The sequence below is a fragment of the Pongo abelii genome, chromosome 21, assembly GCF_028885655.2.
Source record: "Pongo abelii isolate AG06213 chromosome 21, NHGRI_mPonAbe1-v2.0_pri, whole genome shotgun sequence".
NCBI classification, from domain to species: Eukaryota; Metazoa; Chordata; class Mammalia; order Primates; family Hominidae; genus Pongo; species Pongo abelii.
The window spans coordinates 39,463,053-39,481,431 of NC_072006.2; the positions used below are offsets into that span (position 1 = coordinate 39,463,053).

Consider the following 18,379-nt stretch of genomic DNA (forward strand, 5'->3'; position numbering starts at 1 on the left):
CATTTTGGTTCCTATGCTAAGACCAAAGGGAGTGCTCAATATTAAGTTGTTAAAATAAGTGGAACTGTATGGGTCACACTGTGAATGGTCCAGAAGGGGGCTTTTTGGTTGGGGTTGTATTGATAACACTTGGTGATTTAGTCACATATTCAATCTTTCATTTATCCAAGTATATACTGATGCTGATCATGAACCAGGCATTCGGCTGAGCACTGGAAAAACAACGGTGACCAACACAAACACAGTGTCCACTCCACACTGAGGCAGCTCACAGTACAGTGTAGGAGGTGGGTAAAAAGAATCATTTGAACATGGTAAGGTGAGTGTTAGCAGGGCTAGGTGTGGTGGCTCATGCCTATAATCCTAGCACTTTGGGAGGGTAAGGTGGGAGGATCAACATAGTGAGAAACTGTCTCTACATAAATAAAAAGGTAAGTGCTCCAGAGCAGAGAACCATGTGGGGAGCAGCATGGATATTGTGCCTGTACCTGCAGGGGACAGGAGAAGGAGGGACGAAGGTTCTAGGTAGAGGACACACAGCATGATCTCTCCAGGTAACCCCAAGAGGTTTGGTGTGCTCAGAGAAGAGATGGGTAGACTCATAAAAACAGGAATGGAGGCAGGGGCCAAACCAAGAATAAAGGTAGCCTCCAAGGAACCTGGAATAGACCTTAAGGGGAGGGGGACTGGCAGAGTCAGGGAAACGTGCTGACAGCCAAGAAGTGAGGGCTCACCGACATCAGACACGATAGATCCAATCTGGCTCCTTCAAAGGCAGCTCCATACTGCAAGTTGCTGTGTTGCACGATGACAAACTCCTGAGCAGACAGGACTAGCTCTATAGGCAAGGACCATCAGATGCTGGAGAGATTCATCCAGCGCCTGCATGAACACTGGCTGACTGGGATGCTAAGAAGGGGAGTCAGGTTCTGGACCAGGGCTGGACCAAATGACCTTTCAAGTTCCTTCCAAATCTGAGCTTCCAGGATTCTAAAGCAAGCCCGGTAGCTGAATTGGTGCCATGGGCTGGGATCTGTGGCTAGGGAGCTACCCTGGGCAGCAAATGGGTTAACGCTCAAATAACTTTTATATATGAATTAATGTGTAGAGTTGGGAGCCAAAATCTGTTCCATTAATTTTTCCATCCATTCCAGGAGCAGTTAGGTACACACAGTAAAGTTTATTTTGGTGCATGGTATACTTCACTCCATTAAAAATAAATTAATCAGCAAATTCCTGCCTGGCTCAGCTCTGGTTTATGTAAATAGTGCCCAGCTGTAATGAGTTACAAGGTGTTATTATCTCACACACACACAGGAGGCTTCACTCTAGAGCTCCGATCGCAACAAAAGCATCTTAAATAAACTGAGAGAAGGCGGTTTGATTTGTAATGTTTTCACAGAAGTGGGATATACCTCACCCATATAGAGTTTCTTTATATGACTCATTTTATAGCAAGTTAAATGAAGGAAGTTTGATGGGGGAGGAAGGGGCAATATGGTTCCCCACCCCCTTTCTTCACTTTAAGAAAATCCCCCAAGAGATGACCCGCACTGAGGGAGGAGGGGCTGGTCCTCAGCTGCTCAGACCAAGGTGGCTCTGCAGCACGTGCTTCAGAAGTTGGGGAGGGGGACCAAAGCTGGGCACAGGTCTGGGTCTGCTACAACTAAGCCAGGAAGAATGTTCTCTTCTCCCCAATATCTCATGAAAGGGGAGGCCAAGACAGGAGACAGCACGTTCCTCATTCAGTTCACTGGGAGTGACAAAGGTGACTTTGTTCTCAAGGCCTCCTTCCAAATGACTTAGGATGTGAAAGCCCTTGGTCATCAGAGGCCTCCTGGGTCCCAGACGAGGGGCCTTGCTGGCTGTGCCTTGGCCTGAACAGAGACACATCTCCATGAACTAGAGGCAAGAGTAGCAGAGACCATCCCAGCCTCTTCCCTTTCTCTGTCTCTAACTGAACTGCATGGTGCCCTCACTACCGCGTCCACCATCTCAGGCAAATTTCTAAGTCCCTGGAATAAAGAAGGGCCATGGCAAAGAGAAGTCTCTGTTTCTTTTAATGGCCAACTCAACCCCATGGCTGAAAGCCGAGGGACAACGCGTGATCACCGTCCCAACTCCACAGCATTACAATCTGCTCCTAGGCCACAGCAGGCCCTGGGGGGTTTCCCTTTTGAACCTATGCCACCCCTTCCTCGGCCTTTGGGAAAAGCTGTCAGTCACATGTAGTTGCTGGAGGGGGTTGGGGACTGTGTGCTGGGGGACTCTCACTCGGGGCTTCCCCTAAGGGAGAAGACACCCCGGGAGAGCTAGGGGTTCTCCCAGCCCTGTACCCCAGCAGATCAGACTCCTGGGCACACTAAGAGGAAACTCAACACAAATGGGGCCAGGTATTTGACAGATGCTGTTCAGAGGTCAGTTCAGGCCACTTTCTGCAGGGTCCTGGACCAACAGGCACTTCACTCCTGGCGGTTCCTCGAAGCCAGCTGGCCGGCCGTGGGGAGGGCCCAGCCCATCAAAGTCCCTCGTCGTTGTAAGTGGGAGAATGGGGCTTCAGGATGCTCTGAGGATTCTTCTCCACTAGAGGGCGCCAGCTCACCTCCCCTGTCAGAAGCAGATCCTCCCCGTTCATGGAGTCCAGGTACTGTATCTGCAACCAGGGGAGCAGGAAGGAAGAAGTGACAGAGGCAGGGCAGAGGTGAGGAGCTAGCATCAGGAACCAGCCTCCCAGAGGTGAGGAAGTAAGGGGACGGGGCATGAGGGGGGCTTCTGACCATCCCAGGTCCCAGGCCAAGCTGTCTCTGATCTCCTAGATAATTTCACTAAGGTGGTTCAGAGAAAGCAGTCACTGGGGAGCTGGGTGGTGGGGGCAGTTAGGGAATTCCCTATCACACCTCTGAATGGAGATGGACACACACCTCCCAAGGACACTTCTCCCCTATACGCCCTCCCTAGACAGCTCCTGCAGGCCAGGAAGTCAGGGCTTGCAGCGCACACAGCCATGCTGTCCTCCCCAGCGCTGCTGGGTGAAGAGTCCTGATTCTGTCCCTTCCCAGTGCTGCTACCCAGGGTGGCAGCTTCCCCTCTCTGAGATTTAAGTTCCCTTGTCTTGAGAGAGGGGATAGAAACAGGTACCTCACAGGACACATAAAGAGATTCAACAATATGCATATATGCAGGGCTAGGCACTCACACTTTAAACATACTTATGCCTCTGTTGTCCTCTAGTGGGTCAGTGGGCCCCAGTATCACCTCTCTAGGACAGTAGGGGCAGACAGCTCTGCCATTAAAATGGTCATCATCCAGAGAAGCCACTGCTGCAGGGCCAGGAGACTTCATCTTAGGCTTTAGGTCACTCCCCCTTCCAAGAATCCACCACTCCGGTTGCTTCCGCTTCCAGCTGCTGACGCTTGAACTCAACCCCAGCCTCTCACACGTGTCTTAGCTCTGGATTCCCACCTGCCCTGCCATCTCTTCCCTAAAGCCCACTCCTCCCTTACAGTGACTCCATTTCTGCCCCCAGTGCCACCCCTCTGCCCACCTCCTGGGTTGAAAATCTCAACAGAACCTCTGGTTGGCTCTTGGGCCATCGGCCACACCAAGCAGTCTGCTCAAGGCCCAGCTCCTGCTCTTCCTTTCCCAGCCTTCAGCACTCTGCCCTCCCTGTATCACATTTCGGGCTGGCTTACTCCAGGGTTAGCTGTGTACCTGGGCTTCCTCGCCAAACCATGAGCTGGCTCCTCGAGGGCAGGACTGGGTCTTATTAATCGTTGCTTTCCCAAGAGTACATGGAGCAGCAGGTGCTCAAAAGGTTTGCTGATAGAACTGGGTCCCCACCAAAGCTCCCTGCTTTCCCAAGAACCCCTTCACTGTTTTTCCACTGCCTCTCACTGGGGCCACATGGGACCTCTTCTAGGGACAATGGTTGTGGCAGCCCCTTCCTAGAGGGCCCTCGGAGAAGTCCCAGGTGTGTCTTGTTGGGGCTTCTGGCACAAGCCCACCATGGCAGATGGAAATGTTGGGCAGGTCTCTCAGAAAACACAGCATTTGCTTTGCAAATTGCTACTCCTGTCTGAGGGTGAGTCCAGTCAACAGAGTATCAGAATTCTCTGTGAGTGGGGCCCTCTGGCCATGCCGTGCCTTCTCCCTGGCTCTAGCAGATTTGAAGAGTGGTCAAACAGAAGTCCTGGCTCCTGGAATTCTCTACCCTGTGGGTCTGCAGAGCCCCAGTATGTGGTTTTTCCAGCAGTTAACAGGCTAGTCCTATTGTCCCTGTCTTCTCAAGAGCTGAGGTCCAGCCTTGCCTTTCCTGGTTGTTGGAGGCTTGAAGACGATGGATACAAGTGAACAAGAGAGTAACTGTGAGGTGACACCCCTTCAGCTCCAGGGGGCCAGGCCGTGAAGCAAAGGTGTGACTCATGGCACAGCCGGAGCTGTCTGAGGCAGCTGAGGCCTCAGTGGCCACATGAATCACACAGCTTGGGGCCCTAGGACAGCTGTGCAGGCTGACTCACTGGGAGGCCCTGGAAAAGCCTCTATGTCCTCTTCACTGCCAGTCAGCTCACTCATCTGTCAAATATGAGTTTCCCATCAATACAGGATCTGAGGGCAGGGAGGTCAAGGAATTAATTCCCCGGGGTCTGAGGACAGCTATGTGGGTAAGTAGCCCCCACTGTGGAGCTTTCTCCTAGAAGCTTTGATGTTGGGGAGCCCTGGGGAGCCAGAGGGGTGAGAAACTGAAGTGGGGGGACCCTACTTGACCATGGAAAGCATCTAGCAGGAAGAGGCTGTCTGTGAAATGCTGCCTGCTGCCCAGTTTTGCTGGAAGTCAGGAGCAGGAAACAAATCCAAGTGGGTAGAGAGGGGGTCCACAGTGGGTAGCTGCCACTACATCATGTGCTCGTATCTGCCAGGACTCTGTGGGCCCAGTTGCTAGCATAGCACTGGGTGCACAGTAAGCAATGAGGTGCACAGTGAATGAATGACTCAAAGCTCCTGAGGGCAGGAGACTACTCGATGCCTCTTTCTCTCTCTCTTCCCATTTCCCGCTCCCTGGCCCAGTTCATGATTGGACACACAGAAGGTGCTCCTTCTTCAGTGTCTAGTGCTGATGTGATCTGGTCAGAATTCTCTCAGGCTGGTCCTTGGTAACTCCACCTCTCATGATCCCCTGAAAACCCAAGAGGAGGACCCACTGTTGCCAGGACTCGGGAGGGGAGGAAAAGGGTCGCTCACCTGTTTCCTCACATACTCTACCAGCAATTCAAGATGTCGAGGGTCTTCACATTTCCGGTTGAAGAAGGTTCTCCAGAGGGCAGCGGCCAGCCCATGATCATCTGAAAGGATCCCCTGGAACACACAGCACAGCAATGGTCTCCTGAGGGATCCACAGAGCCAGGACACAGACGCTGGGGATACTGTGAACATGCTAGCAACCATGGAATCGGCTCAGAAGGGCCCTCCATGCACAAGAGGAAAATGGGGCAGTCACACAGTAGAGGTGGAAGGGGTCTTACAAGGGCATCTGGCCCAATCCCTTCACTTTATTACATATAAAGTATTACATACTTTATATGTAATAAAGTGAGAACAGGGAGAACAGGGGGTCCAGAGGGGCCAAGCCACTTAGTTAGGTGATGCAGAGCTGGGACTTAGACACAGCTCCCTCTACTCTGTACTGCGCCTGGCCCAGGCAACACTTCAGAGGCTGAGAAGAGAAACAGTAGCAGCAATGCTCCCCCTGCTGTCCACAGGGCACGGGCTGGGAATATTGTGAATGTATGTTTCTCCCAGGAATGGAGGTGGGCATGGACTGTGCCTTCTTGCTTGGTCCAGGGACATATATCTGCAAGGCAACTGGCTCTTTGGGGGAAGGGAGCCAGCTACCTTTTCTTCACTGTTACCCAACTCTGGGCCCAGCCTCTCCCTAAGTAGGGGAACAGGATGTTCAGCAGGATTGCTGGGGCCACAGAGGGCCAGGCTCAGAGCTTGCATGTGTGTGTGTGCCTAACGCTGCCTCTTTTGGCAGAGAGGAGACTTCTGTTGGGAAGCTTAAAGATTACAGAGCAAAATAAGAGCCCCAGCCACCAGCTAAGGACACTTTCTAGCTTGGACCTCTAGAGGAGGGAGGGCTGACAGTCTTGCTTCCTGGGGTGAAGGTGACTGATGGAACAGGCCCTGAGAAGTTGCTCTGTCCAGGTGCCAAGGTAGTGTGTGGAATCGATGTGCTGACTTGGAGTTAGAAGGGAGATCAAGTCCTAATTCCACCTCTGCCAAGATCAGTGATGGTGACAGTTGACTAAACCAAAGTCTCAATCTTCTACTTCTTCAAAACAGATGAAGTTACCTGCTCTACTTACAGCATTCTTGAACTATTTGTTAAGTATAATCTGTTGGATACAAAGATTAGGAGCATGCTTTGGCAGACAGCTGGGATATAGTCAAAACAGTGGGGTCTGGGAGCCAGAGCACAGAGTTCAAATGCCAGCTCTGTCATTTGATGGGCATGTGGCCTTTAAGAAGCTATTAGCCATTCCTGAGCCTCAGTTTTTCATGAGTTAAACAAGCCTAATAATACCTATCCCACAGAGTTGTTGTGAGAATTAAGAGATACTGGCCATGAATGGCTCTGTAAGTGGTAAACATTACCCAAAGACCCAGGATCACTTTATTTGACATTTTATTGTGGTCTGTCCTCTTGGGCATTGCGGTATATGAGGTCTGGCTCCAGGCCTGCTGCCAACAAGGGCCATGTCCAGTATGGGGTGCTGACAGTTTGGTAGAAAAACATTCCACCTGTTCCAAATGCTCTCTGATAAACCCTCCTTACAGTTCCACAGCTTAGGACTGTCCTGGCACAATGGCTGAGTCAGGAAAACTGGCTTCTTCTGGCAAATGGGGACAGGAGCAGAGGACAAGCTCAGGCACATCACCCTTCTGCAAACGATTTGCTAGCACAACAGCGTGCCTGTGTCTGCTGTGCCTGGGCACATGCCAGAGCGCTGCTGGCAGCAACCCACATGTGCTGTGCAGAAAGGAATGGGATTGGGAGCGGGTGTTATGGGGACCTGGAGAATGGGCAAAGCCCAGGATGGGAAAACAGGCAACTTTAGCAGCGAGTGAGATGGCTGGGAAGGGGCAAATCCATAATCAGGAATTCCTGAGCCATCAGAAGGAAAAGGATGACTCAGGACCCACTAATAGTGAGAACAACCTAACTGTTCCAGACTGTTAGGGTTCCCTCACACACCTAGCTCCTAATGATTATGTTTGCCAAGTAGAACAGATATCATATTCCCATTTGCTTTGCTTTGTTTTGTTTTGAGACGAAGTCTCACTCTGTCACCCAGGCTGAAGTGCAGTGGCATGATCTTGGCTCAGTGCAACCTCTGCCTCCCAAGTTCAAGTGATTCTCCTGCCTCAGCCTCCCAAGTAGCTGGGACTACAGGCATGCACCACCACACCCGGCTAATTTTTTGTATTTTTGTTAGAGATGGGGTTTCACCATGTTGGCCAGGGTGGTCTCGAATTCCTGACCTCAAGTGACCTGCCTGCTTCGGCCTCCCAAGTGCTGGGATTACAGGCGTGAGCCACCGCACCTGGCCTGTATCCCCATTTGAAAGATAAGTAAACTGAGGCTTAGAGGCTAGCTAACTGATGGCTGAACTAGAACCAGCATGCACTGATGAGGTGGGGGATGATGACTGACCCGCTCTAGTCAGAATACAGAACCTGGCATAGAGTGGGAGAACAATCAGAATGGCTGAATACCCAGTACTTTGGGAGTCCAAGCTGGGTGGATCACTTGAGCCCAGGAGTTCAAGACCAGCCTGGACAACATGGCGAAACTGTTTCCACAAAAAAATATAAAAATTAGCCAGGCATGGTGGCACACAAGTGTAGTCCCAGCTACTCGGGAGGATGAGGTGGGATGATCACCTGGGCCTGGGGAGGTTGAGGATACAGTGAGCTGTGATCACACTGCTGCACTCCAGCCTGGGCAACAGAGTGAGACCCTGTCTCAGGAAAAAAAAAAAGAATAGCTGAATAAATCAACGAACACAACTTCAGCCTTCTTCCCACTACACTGCTAGCGTAAGGCAGTGAAAACAAATGAGAGACTAATCTGAGGGTGCACATTTCAAACTAAGAAAGCAGAAATGGAAGAAGGGTCCTGGGAACCAAACATGAGGGCACAGTGTAATTTCCCCCCAATCTAATCGGATGCCTACTTGTTTTCTCTTGTGACACAATGAAGCATCCTTCAGAAATTAAGACAACTAGGTCTAGAGTAACTGAGAGGAAGCCAAGGGGATTGTTTTGGCTTTGGAGGGTTCTAGTTCTGATTAAGGGTTTAGAGTGGCAGAGTTCCACTCAGTGAAGATTGATTTGACATCACTATGTGCTCAGCATGATGCTAGGAACACAAGAGTCACAGCAATATGGTCTGAGCTCTCAGGGAACTTGCAATCTAGCTGAAGGGACAAAATCAGTGCACATCTAACAGCAGCACAGAGTAAAATCCCGGAGAATGAACACATGCCAAGCTGCATAGTGAGACTCAGCTACACTCTACATGGCTGCCTCCTTGTTCTACAGTCTTAGCTTTTAAGACAGCTCCTCAGAGAGACCTTCCTGGTCCACACCAAGTCATTCCCCCTGTTGTTCTCTCTCACTGCACTCTACTGTAGTTAGATACTTATTGCTTATTTATCTGCTACTTGTTTACTATGTCTCTCAATTAGAAGGTAAGCCCCAGTGGGAAAGAGCCAGACCGTGTTTGTTTTATTCACCAATATATTCCCATGTATCACACATGGTAGACACTCAAAAGCTACCTGTTAAATGGATAATGAATAGATGGATGGGTGTGGAAATTCACAGTAAAAACACAAGAGATCCAGAGCAGTCAGGGAAACCTTTCTGAAGAAGTAGGCCTTTAAGAATTGGGAGGATTTAGCCAGGCGTGGTGGCTCACGCCTGTAATCCCAGCACTTTGGGAGGCCGAGGTGGGCGGATCACAAAGTCAAGAGATCGAGACCATCCTGGCCAAAGTGGTGAAACCCCGTCTCTACTAAAAATACAAAAAAAAATTAGCCAGGCATGGTGGCGCCTGCCTCTAGTCCCAGCTACTCGGGAGGCTGAGGCAGGAGAATCCCTTAAACCCGGGAGGCGGAGGTTGCAGTAAGCTGAGATTGTGACACTGCACTCCAGCCTGGCAACAGAGTGAGACTCCGTCTCAAAAAAAAAAAAAAAATTGGGAAGATTTGGAAAGCTGCAGATTTTTTTTTTTTTCTTGAGACAGAGTCTCGCTCTGTCACCCAGGCTGGAGTGCAGTGGCACGATCTCGGCTCACTGCAAGCTCCACCTCCTGGGTTCACGCCACTCTCCTGCCTCAGCCTCCCGAGTAGCTGGGAATACAGGCGCCCACTACCATGCCGGGCTAATTTTTTTTTTTTTTTTTTCCAGTAGAGACGGGGTTTCACCATGTTGGTCAGGCTGGTCTTGAACTCTTGGCCTCGTGATCCACCCACCTCGGCCTCCCAAAGTGCTGGGATTACAGGCGTGAGCCACTGTGCCCGGCCAGCTGCAGATTATTCTAAGCAAGAGAAAATATTCAAAACATTTACAGAGGGAGTGCCTACAAGGTACACCAGGCCCTGAACCAGGCCCTAAAGCTGACCAAGACTCAGCTACTGCCCTCAACCCCTCATTGTTAGGCAAAGTCTCAGTCACGCACAGCATGTCTATAGGGCAGTAAGGCAAACGGCCTAAGAGAGAGCACAAGAAATATAAAGGCAGATAGGGCACATAGCAATGGGAACAGTTCACAGAAGGCCTGGAAGTTCAGGGAGCAATTTGGACCTAATGTCATAGAAAACAGAGAGGTTCCCAAAGCGTCCAGTGAGGGGGAACAATCCAAGCAAGATTCTAGGATAAGGTTGCTGTAGAACAGCGCTGTCCAATAGAATTTTTTGTGACTATGGAACTGTTCTGTATCTGCACTGTCCAAGACGGTAGCCACATACAGTAACTGAGTACCTGAGGATCTGAATTTTCCATTTTATTTAATTAATTTAAATCAAAATAGCTGCATGTGTTTAGTATTGAATAGCTCTAGAACCTGTGACTCCAAGTGTGGTCTGCAAAATGGCTGCACCCCCCCATCACGTGCAGCTGTTAGCAATGCAGAATCTCAGGCCCCGCCCCAGACTTGCTGAGTCAGAATCTGAATTGTACCTAGGTCCTCTAGGTGACTCACATGCACATTAAAATATTGGAAAAACTTCTAGAATTGCACATTAAAATCACCTGGGAACTTTTACAACTACAGATGTCCATCTCCACCAATTAAATCAGAATCTTTGGGGGACAGGGCCCAGACACTGATATTTCTAAAAAGTGTCCCAGGTAATTAGTATATTTCCACAAAATGTCCTGCTCTTAAAAGTCACCTTCAGCTGACTTGTTGAACCACCAGGCAGCACTCCTACTGAATTGGAATCTTCAGAGAGGTGATAAAGATCTAGATTTTAAAAGCACCCCAGGTGACTCCTGTGGTCAGGCACAGTTGAGTAAAATGGCTCTGCCAGAATGGACTGGATGGGGGACCGGAAACAAACACAATTCGGTACATTTTTATTAATATTGATGAAAGGATCGACTGAGCCAACAGAGCCACCTGCAATAAAGACCATAAACAAAGGCTCATAGAGAGGTGTAGTTCTTCACTCCTAAGCCTCATCCTTTTCTATATTGTAAGGCTTCTATAATTACAATTCATCCACTTTTATAATTGATACGTACACTTGAGCAATAATTCTCAATTCCCAACCCATAACCCCCAAAAGCTCATGTTAAGTTAATGATGTGTATAGTATGCAATGTAAATGCTCCCTTGTAATTCAGGATATCTAGTAGAATAGGAATCAGGAGACCCTATTTTAACTGGTCCTATGACCCTAACCAAATCATTTAACTGGACTTTTTTGGTAAGCTTATCTCCTGGCTTTAATTATTATCTTCAGGCTGGTAACATTTCCTCCAATCTGAACTCCAGTTTCTTAACTTTTGTCCTTTTATGCATTTCTCACTCTTTGACTACCACATGCCAAGCACTATGCCAGGCCACAGAATTGCAAACACAGTAGGCATTGCCACTACCCAAAAAGAAATCCCCACCCAGCCAAGGTGACAGATAATGCGAATGTAGTAAGCACTGTGAGAGTGCAGGGAGAATGGAATGAGCTGAGTCACAGGAAGTTCAGGAACTGCTTCCCAGGAGAGGTCATGCTTGCATTAAATCTGGAGGTAACCACAAAATCAGCATAAAAGCATATGGTTAGTTTAAAATATCAGGTGTTCATTACACCGTTCTTTCTACATGCTTGAAATCTCCACAATAAATGTTGGGGAGAAAAAAGATGACATAGATGATAACCTCGAGTGCATTATGTTAAGTGAAATAAGTCAGTCACAAAAGGTCAAAAATTGTGTGATTCTACTTATATGAATTATCTACAGTAGTCAAATTCACAGAGGCATAAAGTCAAATGAATGGTGGCTGCTAGGGGATATGAGGGAAGGAGGGAATAATTATTGTTCAATAGGGACAGAGTTTCAGTTTGGAAGATGGAAAAGCTCTGGAGATGAATGGTGGTGATGGTGCAAAGCAACGGGAATGTACTTTATGCTACTAAACTGTACACTTAAAAATAGTTAAAATGGTACATTTTATGATATATATATTTTATAATTTTTTTAAAAAGATGAGGCTGGGCGTGGTGGCTCACGCCTGTAATCCCAGCACTTTGGGAGGCCGAGGCGGGCGGATCACGAGGTCAGCAGATCGAGAACATCCTGGCTAACATGGTGAAACCCCGTCTCTACTAAAAATATAAAAAATTAGCCAGGTGTGCTGGCGGGTGCCTGTAGTCCCAGCTACCTGGGAGGCTGAGGCAGGAGAATGGCGTGAACCTGGGAGGTGGAGCTTGCGGTGAGCAGAGATCGCGCCACTGCACTCCAGCCTGGGTGACAGAGCGAGACTCTGTCTAAAAAAAAAAGATGAGATAGATCCAAATGTCCTGATGTGGAAGGACACCCAAGATACATACTTCAGTGAAAAAAGCAAGTTGCAGAATCGTGTGTCTAGTGTAACTCCAGTTGCATAAAGAAGGAAAAGACAAAGGTGCTTGTCTATGCACAGACAACATTTGGAAGGACATCCAATAAACTAGAAATTAAGTTTTTGTCTGGAGCAGGGTAGGAAATAGGTCTTCTAATTTCATTTTTTTTGAGACCAAGTCTCACTCTGTTGCCCAGGCTGGAGTGCAGTGGCGCAATCTCAGCTCACTGCAGTCTCCGCCTCCCAGGTTCAAGTGATTCTCATGCCTCAGCCTCCGAAGCAGGTGGGATTATAGGCGCATGCCACCATGCCTGGCTAATTTTTGTATCTGTAGTAGAGACAGGGTTTCACCATGTTGGTCAGGCTGATCTCAAACTTCTGACCTGTCATCAGGTGATCCACCCGCCTTGGCCTCCCAAAGTGCTGGGATTACAGGCGTGAGCCACTATGCCTGGCCAGGTCTTCTGATTTCTACTTCAACCACTTATGTACAGCTTTACAAACTTTTATTTTTATTTATTTATCTTTTTTTGAGACGGAGTCTCACTCTGTCACCCAGGCTAGAGTGCAGAGGCATGATCTCGGCTCACTGCAACCTCTGTCTCCCAGGTTCAAGCAATTCACCTGCCTCAGCCTCTGGAGTAGCTGGGATTACAGGTACCCACCACCATACCCGGCTAATTTTTGCATTTTTAGTGACACGGGGTTTTACCATGTTGGCCAGGCTGGTCTCGAACTGCTGACCTCAAGTGATCCGCCCACCTCAGCCTCCCAAAGTGCTGGGAGCCACTGTGCCCAGCCAGTTTTACAAACTTTCAAAATATGTATGTATTGCTTTCATAATTAAAGCAAAAAAAAAAAAAAAAGTGTATACTTTGCCTGGCAGACCATGCTGTTTACGTGAATATCCTCCTCTCTCTGGGAGCACATGAGGCTAAGACAGTGTCTCATTTGCCTCTGTCCCTCCATCTAGCACCCAGCAGCCACTCAACAAATGCTGACTAGTTGAATGGTTTGACCATATTATATACTGCTTTCTTTCCCAAACATGTGGCATGTTTCCCAAACATGCTGAGCACATTCATTCTCGCTGCCCAGTTGATGAATATGAAGAAATAAATACTACGCCATGGTGGTAGCCAGTAACAATGGTCCCTGCAGCTTCCCTCAGAGGCTCTCATCAAAAGCCTTTGCTGGGGGAAGCCACTGTCCTGCCTAAGCCTTGGCAAACAATCTTACCTCATCATATCCCAAGATCGCTGCATAGAAATGATTTGTCATGAGGATCATGTTCTTCTTCAGGATATAGGGATTAACCTACAGAAACAAATGGCAAAAACAAAAGTTTGAAAGAAAGAAAGAAAAAAACCCAAAAAGTATGATCTTTGACTCTTAGCTGTCACAGACTCTTAGTAGAACAGAGAGACGGCCACTAACAAGTCAAGCTGCCAGTCCATTCTCAATTCCCTGAGGTGTCAGGATTCTCCCCAATTTGCCAAATTATTTTAGGTTTTGATCTCAAATTACACAAGTCAGCTTAATGAACTGAGCCCCAATCACATGTTTAGTTTTGTGCTAGATCCTATGAACCAAGTATAAGAAACAGTTTCTTGATTGGAGGAGCACAGTCCAATGTAGGAAAATAGGCATATAAAAAATAATTACACAGCAACATGTTGCCTCAAATCCTATTCTAAACATGCTGAGTGATAAATGGGTTTTAGTTTTACCTGCTTGAGGAAGCTGGTAAGGGCTCTCTAAGAGGTAACATTTAAGTGAACCTTGGAGGAGGAGGAGTTTGACAGAGGAGAGTGAGGGGGAGGAGGGAGAGAGAGCATTCTAGACAGAGCAAGGTGTGCAAAGGTGCAGAGGCTGGAAAGAAAATGGCACAGGGAGAGTGTCAGGGAGGGTGAATGGGCAGGATCACAAGAAAGTTATGTTGAGACTAGGTTAGAAGACATCTTAAGGGCCACTCAAAAGAGTTTGTCGTGATGAAAAAACAAAGAGAAGGAAGTGGTCAGAGGTGGGAAGAGGAGGGAAAGAGGCAGGACTCTGAGAGACATGCTGAGGAAAAAGGGGGGCCGCTGAGGCCGTGGAAAAGAGGGAAGAACAAAGCAGGGGCAACTCTGAAGCAAGAATGTTAAAGTTAAGAGATCATTTTGGCTGGGCGGTGGTTCATGCCTGTAATCCCAGCATTTTGGGAGGCCAAGGCAGGCAGATCGCTTGAGCCCAGGAGTTCAAGACCAGCCTGGGCAACATGGCGAAACCCCATCCCTACAAAAAAATAAAAAAATTAGCCTGGCGTAGTGGTGCATGCCTGTAGTCCCAGCTACTTGGGAGGCTGAGGTGGATCACTTGAGCCTGGGAGGCCGAGGCTGCAGTGAGCCAGGATCATGCCACTGCACTCCAGCCTGGGCAACAGAACGAGAGCCTGTCTCAAACAAACAAAAACTCAGAGACTGTTTTAGAAATGCAATTCTGGTGAGATGGCTGAGAGCCCGGTAGAACTCCTCTCTCCTCTTGGGGAACAGCCTGGCCTGGAGGATCTTCAGGGCCCAGAGTGCAGTTCGCTGAATGCCTTCGATAGGGTACAACTCTGACCTCCAGACAGTAACATGCTGTAAGGCAGGGTCCACGTTTTATTCCTCTTCAGGATCCCAGCAGAAAGCCAGTGCAATGTATAGCACAGAGTAAGGACTCACTGACTATCTGAACTGATGGTTTTGGAAACAGTCAAAAGGCATTTGGAACTTTCTGTGGAGAATAAGATTTGTGCTTAACAACTCTGACGGTGACCATGCCTACGGTCATCTCATTCACCAAGCACCTGTCATGGGCCCGGAGGTAGATGTGTTACAGTCACTCAGACTGTAAGTGACTGTGTGAGAGACTCAGACGGGTGAAGTGATGCCTTGTGTCGCCTAGCAAATTCACGACAAAACTGAGATCAGCATCCAGGTCAGTCTGAATCCAGAGTCCACGCTCCTTACAGTCTGCCAGGGTTCTGCTTCTGGGAGGATAATTTTACTTTGGGTAACAAATCAAAGACTGAGTGATTTTATCCTGTGGCTCATAACTAGTCTCAGAAGAAATGTAGAAAGGGTGATCTGGATTTAGACTCAGAAAACCTGGGTTCAAGTGATAGTTTTGCTATGTACATAGGATGTTATCTTAAGCAAGTCAACCTGAGTCCATTTCCTTTTTCTTTTTTGAGACAGAGTCTCGCTCTGTCACCCAGGCTGGAGAGCAGTGGTGTGATCTTGGCTCACTGCAACCTCCGCCTCCCGGGTTCATGCCATTCTCCTGTCTCAGCCTCCCAAGTAGCTGGGACTACAGGCGCCCGCCACCATGCCCAGCTAATTTTTTGTATTTTTAGTAGAGATGGGGTTTCACCGTGTTAGCCAGGATGGTCTCGATCTTCTGACCTCATGATCCACCCGCCTCGGCCTCCTAAAGTGCTGGGATTATAGGCGTGAGCCACCGCGCCCGGCCCATTTCCTTTTTTTTGAGACAGAGTCTCGCTCTGTTGGCCAGGCTGTAGTGCAGTGGCATGATCTCAGCTCACTGCAACCTCCGCCTCCTGGGTTCAGGCGATTCTCCTGCCTCAGCCTCCCGAGTAGCTGGGATTACAGGCACCTGCCACCACGTCTGGCTAATTTTTTTGTATTTTTAGTAGAGATGGGGTTTCACCATGTTGGCCAGGCTGGTCTCGAACTCCTGACCTCAGGCGATCAGCCCGCCTCGACCTCCCAAAGTGCTGGGATTACAAGCGTGAGCCACTGCACTGGGCCCCTTTCCTACACACAGGGCTATTTGGAAGAGCACGTGAGTTAGCATGCATTCATTCATTAATTTAACAATGTGTGTATGCTGAAAGCCTTGGTAAACTGCAGAGTGCTCTGCAAATGTAAGGAATTATAAATAACAACTTCTGGTTTGTTTACATAAAACCAAAACCAGTTCCAATGCTTTACAGCCATGGATAATTTTCAAAAATGAAAGGATTGTGAAGCTCAAGGCTGGAAAATGTAGACTGGATGTAACTAGGAGTGCAAACCATGACCTATCCCACACACCTTCAACCAGGGCCACATTAGCCATCCATCCTTGGTGTTCTCACAGCTCTCTGGGCATATTTTCTCCCTGGGTACACACGTGGTTTAGAGCTGCTTATGCACCTGTCTCTCCCATTAGTCTGGGAGCTACTCAAGGGTCATAGGAACCATGTCTGATTAATCTCGGCACCCCCATCATCTAGTCCAGAGCCTAACCCAGAGCAGGGGCTAAGACAGGCTTGCTGGTAACTGAATTTTTACAAGGGCCTGTGTACTACGCCATGCATAGCATGTTCTATCCAATTAGTGTTTTGGGGGATTTTCTTCTTCTTCTCCTTTCTTTCCCCCTGCTGAATACCTTCTGTGTTTCTGGAATTTCAGAAACATATACTGCCAAACTTCTACTGTCCCATCTTCCAGAAAGGGCTGGGGTAAAGGTAAGAGTGAAGAAACAGGCCAGAGCTAGAGTTCATTCCTTCTGTCACGTGAGGATGAAACTACAACTCAGACCTCCTGATACCCATACTTGGAGGCTCTCCCTACTCCCACGAGTTGTTCTCCTAATTGTGTTAGGAATAATCGCAGCCACAAACGGACGATATCAGAGGTGTCAAACAGTAAGGCAGGAGCATCTCTCAGAGGAAAACATTCACTGAACCTGCCTAGCAGAGCTAGTTTATGTCATGTATCACACCATTAAGCTTTGGAGCAGGAAGGGCCCTCAGAGATTACCTAGCTCAATACCCTTGAGGAAAGGGTGAACTGAAACCCAGAAAGAAGAGACTTATTCAAGATCACACATCAAGTTAGTATCAGAGCCAGGATTAGAACCTGATTTCTAGGTAAGTGCTTTTCCTACTTTACCATCTGCAGGGCATTTCTAGAGATCATCAACACATTCATCTGCAAACCTCAGTTCTTGCTTTCCAGCAAGGCTCACAAACATACAAACACATTTTCTCCTCTTGGGATACACCTGCATTCTGGTTGGCTACTGCCCAGGAAAAACGGAGTACAAGAGTAGAGTTCCTTACTAGCAAGGCTCCTTGACTTCCTGGTCCTATATTATAACTCCAATGACCTGTAAGCTGTCTCTCCCTTCACCTCTAGCTGAGACAATGGCAAGCTGCCACAGCTAGAAATGCTTTTCAGATATCATCAGCCAGGCTGGATTAGATCATGAAAAGGGCCCTTCCTGGAAGAGGGTGGAAGTGAGATCAGTACAGACACATGATCTGCAGGCAACAGGTGAGGGCAAGTGACAGCACCTTCCTCAACTACCGGACTCACTCGGCAGGGCCCTTCTAGCTAGTCCAGCAGCCAAGGGGAGCGGGATATTCGCTCTGGTGAATCCCTGTTGGATTTTGTTCCCTCATTTAAGTTTTTGGTTGCTGGTGTGCAGGTTCCCTGCCTCTCCACTGCCAGATCATTCTATATGGAGCACTCTGCCCATGACTACACAGCTGCACCCAGCAGAAGAGAATCTCCTCCCAGATAGTGTTGGGCCATTCTCTTATTAAACTCATCCTTTCCACAATGCTTTGCTTTTCATAAAAACCCATACATACAACACCACAAGGAAAAGATTCCTTTTATATCAGTTACTCATATTTTCCCATTTATTTAAGCCATTAAAATTAATGCAGATATTTTATAAGCCATCAGGATTCAGTGACTGGTATTACTGAATGTTTAATAATAAACTAAACAGAAGAAATCAGAGGGTTAAATGATGACTGCAATTCCTGTAATGACTTAATTAAATTTTTATTGAGTACATAAACTATGACGTCACTTCTAGCCAACCATGGGCCTGCTTTCCCAGCATGTCACAGGGAGGGAGCACTCAATAGGAGGCTCGGCTAAATGAGTAGCAGGTCTCAGCTGAAATGGGGAGGGGAGTAAGGCTCATGTAACACACTCAATAAATTATCCGTTCATTTTTAAACAAAGTCCATGAGTTATAATATATTTGCCATGCACTTTTTATGACATAATAAAAATGTTACCTTAAGGATTACTTAACACATACTACAAATGTTATAGCAGAGGCAGGCACAAGGGGCAAAGAAAACAAACACGAGCAGGCCAGGGACGGGTCCTGGAGTTTATGTCCCAGGGGAAACAGCATAGTATATTAAAAAGGGAATGCAAAAAAAAAAGGAAGGGATGCAAGAGTTCAGGGTTACTAATCAGC

The 18,379-nt window shown here is 48.0% G+C and overlaps 1 protein-coding gene across 6 annotated transcripts in view; it reads right to left on the minus strand.

Annotated features, from left to right (window-relative positions):
- Positions 1-1,160: 1,160 nt before the first annotated feature.
- Positions 1,161-18,379, minus strand: part of UQCC (ubiquinol-cytochrome c reductase complex chaperone) — a 110,959-nt gene continuing 93,740 nt past the window's right edge. For 4 of the 6 annotated variants that reach the window (XM_009233528.3, XM_009233529.3, XM_054541456.1 and 1 more), the window contains 3 exon segments: positions 13,367-13,444; positions 5,239-5,352; positions 1,161-2,653 (listed from right to left, as the gene is read on the minus strand). In XM_009233528.3, coding sequence (XP_009231803.1) covers positions 2,519-2,653; positions 5,239-5,352; positions 13,367-13,444 — 327 coding nt within the window. In that variant the 3' untranslated portion in view covers positions 1,161-2,518. 6 annotated transcript variants of the gene reach the window in all.